The sequence below is a fragment of the Rhinoderma darwinii genome, chromosome 3 (assembly GCF_050947455.1).
Source record: "Rhinoderma darwinii isolate aRhiDar2 chromosome 3, aRhiDar2.hap1, whole genome shotgun sequence".
Taxonomy (NCBI): domain Eukaryota; kingdom Metazoa; phylum Chordata; class Amphibia; order Anura; family Rhinodermatidae; genus Rhinoderma; species Rhinoderma darwinii.
This window is the reverse complement of record NC_134689.1, coordinates 409893717-409903359: the sequence shown is the minus strand read 5'-3', so window position 1 is coordinate 409903359 and position 9643 is coordinate 409893717. Positions and strand designations below refer to the sequence as shown.

Genomic DNA, 9643 nt, shown 5'->3' with positions numbered 1-9643 from the left:
GTCACTTTGTAAATACATTACTAATCCTGTACTGATCCGGAGTTGCATCCTGTATTATACGCCAGAGCTGCACTCACTATTCTGCTGGTGGAGTCACTGTGTACATACATTACTTATCCTGTACTGATCCTGAGTTACATCCTGTATTATACTCCAGAGCTGCACTCACTATTCTGCTGCTGGAGTCACTGTGTACATACATTACATTACTAATCCTGTACTGATCCGGAGTTGCATCCTGTATTATACGCCAGAGCTGCACTCACTATTCTGCTGGTGGAGTCACTGTGTACATACATTACTTATCCTGTACTGATCCTGAGTTACATCCTGTATTATACTCCAGAGCTGCACTCACTATTCTGCTGGTGGAGTCACTGTGTACATACATTACATTACTTATCCTGTACTGATCCTGAGTTACATTCTGTATTATTCTCCAGAGCTGCACTCACTATTCTGCAGGTGGAGTCACAGTGTACATACATTACATATCCTGTACTGATCCTGAGTTAGATCCAGTATTATACTCCAGAGCTGCACTCACTATTCTGCTGGTGGAGTCACTGTGTACATACATTACATATCCTGTACTGATCCTGAGTTAGATCCAGTATTATACTCCAGAGCTGCACTCACTATTCTGCTGGTGGAGTCACTGTGTATATACAATGCATTCAGGAAGTCTTCAGACCCTTTCAATATTTTAGATTTTATGTTGAGGGCTTGTGCTAAAATAAATTTTTCTCCATCATTCTGGACTCAATGCCCCATAATGACAAAGTGAAAACAGAATGTTAGTAATTTTTGGTAACTTTTTAAATAGGAAAAACTAAAATATTGCATTGCCATAAGTATTCAGACCCTTTCGTCGGGACTTTAGATATCAGCCTCCAGTCTTCTTGGGTATGATGCCACAAGGTTTGCACACCTGGATTTGGGGTTTTCTGCCATTCTTCTCTGCAGATCCTCTCAAGCTCTATCAGGTTGGATGGGGACCGTCGGTGGACAGACATTTTCGGGTCTCCCCAGAAATGTTAATTTGGGTTCAAGTCAGGGCTCTGGGACATATACAGATATGTCCCTAAGCCACTCCTGTATGGTCTTGGCTGTGTGCTTAGGGTCAATGTCTTGTTGGAAGGTGAACCTTCGGCCCAGAGCACTCTGGATCAAGTTTTCATTAAGAATATCTGTACTTTACTCTATTCATCTTCCCCTCAACCCTGATCAGTCTCCCTGTCCCAGCCACTGAGATACAGCCCCACAGGATGATGATGCTGCCACCTCCATGCTTCACTGTAGGGATAGTATTGTGCAAGTGATGAGCAGGGCCTGGTATCCTCCAGACATGACACTTAGAATTGAGGCCAAAAGGTTCATTCTTGGTTTCATCGGACCACAGAATCTTGTTTCTCAGTCTGAGAGTCCCTAAAGGTTCTTTTTTGCGAACTCCAGGCGGTCTTTCATGTGTCTTTTAAGAAGAGGCTTCTTTCTGGCCGATCTGCACACATGATCTTTAGAGCTCGGCCAGAATGACCATCGGGTTCTTGGTCACCTCTCTTACCAAGGCCCTTCTCCCCCGATTACTCAGTTTGGTCGAGCTGCCAGCTCTAGGAAGAGTCCTGGTTGTTCCAAACTTCTTCCATTTCAGAATTATGGAGGCCACTGTGCTCTCTGGGAACTTTCAGTGCAGCAAAAAAAATTTCTACACTTCTCCAGATCTGTGCCTCCACACAATCCTGTCTCTGAGCTCTACGGGCAGTACTTTCCTCCTCATGGTTTAGTTTTTGCTCTGATATGCATTGTCAGCTGTGAGACCTTATATAGACAGGGGTGTGTCTTTCCAAATCATGTCCAATCAAATGAATTTACCACAGGTGGACTCCAAACAATGTGTAGAAGCATTTCAAAGATGATCTAGAGAAATGGGAGGCCCCCAGAGCAAAATGTTAAGTGTCATAGCAAAGGGCCTGAATACATAAGTCCATGCAAAATGTGAGTTTTAATTCAATACATTTGCAAAGATTTCTAAATTTCTGTTTTCACTATGTCATTATGGGCTATTGAGTGCAGAATGATGGGGAAAACGTGATTTTTTAATTTTATTTTAGCACAAGGCCTCAACATAACAAAATGTGAAAAAAGTGAAAGGGTCTGAAGACTTTCCAAATGCATTGTACACTACATGACTCATGCTGAGTTACATCCTGTATTGCACTCACTATTCTGCTGGAGGAGTCACTGTGTACATACATTACTTATCCTGTACTGATCCTGAGTTACAGCCTGTATTATACTCCAGAGCTGCACTCACTATTCTGCTGGTGGAGTCACTGTGTACATACATTACTTATCCTGTACTGATCCTGAGTTACATCCTGTATTATACTCCAGAGCTGCACTCACTATTCTGCTGGAGGAGTCACTGTGTACATACATTACAGTATTTATCCTGTACTGATCCTGCGTTATATCCTGTATTATACTCCAGAGCTGCACTCACTATTCTGCTGGTGGAGTCACTGTGTACATACATTACATTACATATCCTGTACTGATCCTGAGTTATATCCTGTATTATACTCTAGAGCTGCGCTCACTATTCTGCTGGTGGAGTCACTGTGTACATACATTACTTATCCTGTACTGATCCTGAGTTACATCCTGTATTATACTCCAGAGCTGCACTCACTATTCTGCTGGAGGAGTCACTGTGTACATACATTACAGTATTTATCCTGCGTTATATCCTGTATTATACTCCAGAGCTGCACTCACTATTCTGCTGGTGGAGTCACTGTGTACATACATTACATATCCTGTACTGATCCTGAGTTATATCCTGTATTATACTTTAGAGCTGCGCTCACTATTCTGCTGGTGGAGCCACTGTGTACATACATTACTTATCCTGTACTGATCCTGAGTTACATCCTGTATTATACTCCAGAGCTTCACTCTCCATTCTGCTGGTGGAGTCACTGTGTACATACATTACTTATCCTGTACTGATCCTGAGTTACATCCTGTATTACACTACAGAGCTTCACTCTCCATTCTGCTGGTGGAGTCACTGTGTACATACATTACTTATCCTGTACTGATCCTGAGTTATATCCTGTATTATACTCCAGAGCTTCACTCTCCATTCTGATGGTGGAGTCACTGTGTACATACATTACAGTACTTATCCTGTACTGATCCTGAGTTACATCCTGTATTATACTCCAGAGCTGCGCTCACTATTCTGCTGGTGGAGTCACTGTGTACATACATTACTTATCCTGTACTGATCCTGAGTTACATCCTGTATTATATTCCAGAGCTGCGCTCACTATTCTGCTGGTGGAGTCACTGTGTACATACATTACTTATCCTGTACTGATCCAGAGTTACATCCTGTATTATACTCCAGAGCTGCACTCACTATTCTGCTGACAGAGTCACCGTGTACCTACATTACTTATCCTGTACTAATCCTGAGTTACATCCTGTATTATACTACAGAGCTTCACTCTCCATTCTGCTGGTGGAGTCACTGTGTACATACATTACTTATCCTGTACTGATCCTGAGTTATATCCTGTATTATACTCCAGAGCTGCACTCATTATTCTGCTGGTGGAGTCACTGTGTACATACATTACATTACTTCCCCTGTACTGATCCTGAGTTACATCCTGTATTATACTCCAGAGCTGCACTCACTATTCTGCTGGAGGAGTCACTGTGTACATACATTACTTATCCTGTACTGATCCTGAGTTACATCCTGTATTATACTCCAAAGCTGCACTCACTATTCTGCTGGAGGAGTCACTGTGTACATACATTACAGTATTTATCCTGTACTGATCCTGCGTTATATCCTGTATTATACTCCAGAGCTGCACTCACTATTCTGCTGGTGGAGTCACTGTGTACATACATTACATATCCTGTACTGATCCTGAGTTATATCCTGTATTATACTCTAGAGCTGCGCTCACTATTCTGCTGGTGGAGTCACTGTGTACATACATTACTTATCCTGTACTGATCCTGAGTTACATCCTGTATTATACTCCAGAGCTTCACTCTCCATTCTGCTGGTGGAGTTACTGTGTACATACATTACTTATCCTGTACTGATCCTGAGTTACATCCTGTATTATACTACAGAGCTTCACTCTCCATTCTGCTGGTGGAGTCACTGTGTACATACATTACTTATCCTGTACTGATCCTGAGTTACATCCCGTATTATACTACAGAGCTTCACTCTCCATTCTGATGGTGGAGTCACTGTGTACATACATTACAGTACTTATCCTGTACTGATCCTGAGTTACATCCTGATGTATTATACTCCAGAGCTGCACTCACTATTCTGCTGGTGGAGTCACTGTGTACATACATTACATTACTTATCCTGTACTGATCCTGAGTTACATCCTGTATTATATTCCAGAGCTGCGCTCACTATTCTGCTGGTGGAGTCACTGTGTACATACATTACATTACTTATCCTGTACTGATCCTGAGTTACATCCTGTATTATATTCCAGAGCTGCACTCACTATTCTGCTGACAGAGTCACCGTGTACCTACATTACTTATCCTATACTAATCCTGAGTTACAGCATATATTACAATCCAGAGCTGCACTGAGTATAATACTGGTATAACATTTTACCTTCCATCATCACCTACAATGATCCACTTGAAAACCTTATTCTTCATTCACATGAGTGTGTCCGATTTGCGTGCGCAAAAAATGGTCTGTATTTCCTGCATTTCATGTCCGTGTGCCATCATTGTGCTTTCCGCTCCGCATCAGTGTGCTTTTTTTCCACGTCCATGATTCTCCTCTGCAAGCACTTCCATTTTTTTTTTTGTAATTTCTCGGCATTTCTTAAAGGGGTTTCCCCATGAAGGACATTTATGAGATATCAACAGGATATCTCATAAATGTCAGATAGATGCAGGTCCCACATCTAGGACGCTCACCTATCTCTAGAACGGGTTCCCTAAACCCTGTTCTAGCTTGTGGTGCTAGTGCTGTCTCCCGGCCACTTCCTAACTTTATGGTCGGGAGTTACAGAAACAGCGTAGTTCGCTGAGCTACGCCGTTTTCGTAACTTATATACAAGTGAATGACAGCTACGGAAGCCGCTTAGCATGCGACCATAAAGTCAGAAAGTGGCCGGGAGGCAGTGTGAGCACCACATGCTAGAACGGGGTTTAGGGGGCCTGTTCTAGAGATCGGTGCGGGTCCCAGAGGTCGGACCCGCATCTATCTTACATTTTTGACATTGTGTATATCTCATAAATGTCCTTCATAGGAAAGCCCCTTTAAGCAACTGATGCGTGAAATACAGACAGCACACAGTTGTCGTCCTTGTTTTTCATCCACTCATAGACTTCAATGGGCGACAAGGTCCGCAAAAACGGACATGCAGTGAGTTTCACGCAACGGACACTCGCTGCATCAAGAATCACGCATGTCTGAATAGCCCTATTGACTTGCATGGGTCCTCATGCTGTCAGTTATTTCAACGGACGCGGAACACGCCGAATGAGCCCTTAGGGTCTGCACCTGCCGTGTGTAAACTCAAGTTTGTAAACCTTTCTTGCAAAGGTGCGCAACTTTTTTTTATATCTGAAAATGTGTTTATTGTCGGTCCGGACCCACCCTCCAGTGCTATTCATTATGCGTTACGTTTTCTATACAACCTAGAACCAGATTCCCCGCTTCCACCCTCCGATGTCGTCTAGTAACGTGACACAAAACTCTGCTGCTTTCTGCCCTCGTGTAATTTCATACTATAAAAACAACGTGCAATGTGCTGCAAATCCAAACATTTCCAAAACGACAAACCTTCATATAGAAAAAAAACAAATAAACACGTCTTAAATCATCGAATGGTGTAACCGCAAGTCCAATCGAAAATCCTATTCGTCAACATGACGACTGTGCGCACCGGAAGGTTTCATTCTTCACTATCCAGAATAGCAGAATCCAGAAGATCTGGCTGCTGCAGGGAGGAAAAATAGATACAAACAGTCAGGACAGGTTCACTTTAAGGCCACATTCAGACGAGCGTTGGCAACCTCGGGCGTAAAAGACAGACGTCTGTGGAGAGATTCACAACCCCCCCCCCCCCCACTTGTTCATCTTTTGTTGCATGGAAGGTGAACCTCTGCCCCCATCTCAAACCTCTGGCAGACAAACAGATTTTACTCAAGAATGGTCCTATATTTACAGCCATCCACCCTGACCAATTTTGCCCGCACCCCCTGATGCTGGCACGGCAATGCTCCACTGTGGGAACGGTGTTCTTGGGTTGATGGGAAGTGTTGGGTTTGCACTACACATAGCTTGTTACATCATGGCCTGGCCAAAAGGTTCAATTTTCATCTCATCTGACCAGAGAACCTTCTTCTATGTGTTTGGTGGGTCTGTCACATGCTGTTTAGTCATCTCAAAACGGGTTATGTTTTTCTTTACGCAATGGCTTCCATAAAGCCCCACTCTGTGTAGTGTACGGCTCATAGTGATCCTACGGACAGATACTTCCATCTCCCCTGTGGAGCTCCTTCAGTGTTATCTTTGGAGTCTTTGTTGAATCTCGGATTCCTAATCATCCTTGGCAGCACCCGAGGTTCTCCTTCTGACCCCATTCCCTAGGACAGAACTTGAACAGCATACAAATGGTTAAGCAGACAATTCATTAATTAACCACTGGCAGAGCGCTCTATAAATACGCTCTATCCCCAGCACTAGATGCGCTCTATCCCCAGCACTAGATGCGCTCTATCCCCAGCACTAGATGCGCTCTATCCCCAACACTAGATGCGCTCTATCCCCAGCACTAGATGCGCTCTATCCCCAGCACTAGATGCGCTCTATCCCCAGCACTAGATACGCTCTATCCCCAGCACTAGATGCGCTCTATCCCCAGCACTAGATGCGCTCTATCCCCAGCACTAGATGCGCTCTATCCCCAGCACTAGATGCGCTCTATCCCCAGCACTAGATACGCTCTATCCCCAGCACTAGATACGCTCTATCCCCAGCACTAGATACGCTCTATCCCCAGCACTAGATACGCTCTATCCCCAGCACTAGATGCGCTCTATCCCCAACACTAGATGCGCTCTATCCCCAACACTAGATGCGCTCTATCCCCAACACTAGATGCGCTCTATCCCCAACACTAGATACGCTCTATCCCCAACACTAGATGCGCTCTATCCCCAACACTAGATGCGCTCTATCCCCAGCACTAGATGCGCTCTATCCCCAGCACTAGATGCGCTCTATCCCCAGCACTAGATGCGCTCTATCCCCAACACTAGATACGCTCTATCCCCAACACTAGATACGCTCTATCCCCAGCACTAGATACGCTCTATCCCCAGCACTAGATACGCTCTATCCCCAGCACTAGATACGCTCTATCCCCAACACTAGATGCGCTCTATCCCCAACACTAGATACGCTCTATCCCCAACACTAGATGCGCTCTATCCCCAACACTAGATACGCTCTATCCCCAACACTAGATGCGCTCTATCCCCAGCACTAGATGCGCTCTATCCCCAGCACTAGATGCGCTCTATCCCCAACACTAGATACGCTCTATCCCCAGCACTAGATACGCTCTATCCCCAGCACTAGATACGCTCTATCCCCAGCACTAGATACGCTCTATCCCCAGCACTAGATACGCTCTATCCCCAGCACTAGATACGCTCTATCCCCAACACTAGATACGCTCTATCCCCAACACTAGATACGCTCTATCCCCAACACTAGATGCGCTCTATCCCCAACACTAGATGCGCCCTATCCCCAGCACTAGATGCGCCCTATCCCCAGCACTAGATACGCCCTATCCCCAACACTAGATACGCTCTATCCCCAACACTAGATGCGCTCTATCCCCAGCACTAGATGCGCTCTATCCCCAGCACTAGATGCGCTCTATCCCCAACACTAGATACGCTCTATCCCCAGCACTAGATACGCTCTATCCCCAGCACTAGATACGCTCTATCCCCAGCACTAGATACGCTCTATCCCCAACACTAGATGCGCTCTATCCCCAGCACTAGATACGCTCTATCCCCAACACTAGATGCGCTCTATCCCCAACACTAGATGCGCTCTATCCCCAACACTAGATGCGCCCTATCCCCAGCACTAGATGCGCCCTATCCCCAGCACTAGATACGCTCTATCCCCAGCACTAGATACGCTCTATCCCCAACACTAGATACGCTCTATCCCCAACACTAGATACGCTCTATCCCCAACACTAGATGCGCTCTATCCCCAACACTAGATGCGCCCTATCCCCAGCACTAGATGCGCCCTATCCCCAGCACTAGATACGCTCTATCCCCAACACTAGATGCGCTCTATCCCCAACACTAGATGCGCTCTATCCCCAGCACTAGATGCGCTCTATCCCCAGCACTAGATGCGCTCTATCCCCAACACTAGATGCGCTCTATCCCCAACACTAGATGCGCTCTATCCCCAACACTAGATGCGCTCTATCCCCAACACTAGATACGCTCTATCCCCAGCACTAGATACGCTCTATCCCCAGCACTAGATACGCTCTATCCCCAGCACTAGATACGCTCTATCCCCAGCACTAGATACGCTCTATCCCCAGCACTAGATACGCTCTATCCCCAACACTAGATACGCTCTATCCCCAACACTAGATGCGCTCTATCCCCAGCACTAGATGCGCTCTATCCCCAACACTAGATGCGCTCTATCCCCAACACTAGATGCGCTCTATCCCCAACACTAGATGCGCTCTATCCCCAACACTAGATGCGCTCTATCCCCAGCACTAGATACGCTCTATCCCCAGCACTAGATACGCTCTATCCCCAGCACTAGATGCGCTCTATCCCCAGCACTAGATGCGCTCTATCCCCAGCACTAGATGCGCCCTATCCCCAGCACTAGATACGCCCTATCCCCAACACTAGATACGCTCTATCCCCAACACTAGATACGCTCTATCCCCAACACTAGATACGCTCTATCCCCAACACTAGATACGCTCTATCCCCAACACTAGATGCGCTCTATCCCCAACACTAGATGCGCCCTATCCCCAGCACTAGATGCGCCCTATCCCCAGCACTAGATACGCTCTATCCCCAACACTAGATACGCTCTATCCCCAACACTAGATACACTCTATCCCCAACACTAGATACACTCTATCCCCAACACTAGATACGCTCTATCCCCAACACTAGATACACTCTATCCCCAACACTAGATACACTCTATCCCCAACACTAGATACACTCTATCCCCAGCACTAGATGCGCTCTATCCCCAACACTAGATGCGCTCTATCCCCAACACTAGATGCGCCCTATCCCCAGCACTAGATGCGCCCTATCCCCAGCACTAGATACGCTCTATCCCCAACACTAGATACGCTCTATCCCCAACACTAGATACACTCTATCCCCAACACTAGATACGCTCTATCCCCAACACTAGATACGCTCTATCCCCAACACTAGATACACTCTATCCCCAACACTAGATACACTCTATCCCCAACACTAGATACGCTCTATCCCCAGCACTAGATGCGCTCTATCCCCAACACTAGAT

The 9643-nt window shown here is 46.0% G+C and overlaps 1 protein-coding gene across 1 annotated transcript in view; it reads right to left on the bottom strand.

Moving 5' to 3' along the window:
• Positions 1 to 5778: 5778 nt before the first annotated feature.
• The window catches only part of STAG3 (STAG3 cohesin complex component), a 165043-nt gene continuing 161178 nt past the window's right edge, over positions 5779 to 9643 (bottom strand). Inside the window, exon 33 of the mRNA XM_075859206.1 lies at positions 5779 to 6017. Within this exon, the coding sequence (XP_075715321.1) occupies positions 5973 to 6017 (45 nt within the window). The 3' untranslated portion in view covers positions 5779 to 5972. The remainder of the gene's footprint in view (positions 6018 to 9643) is intronic.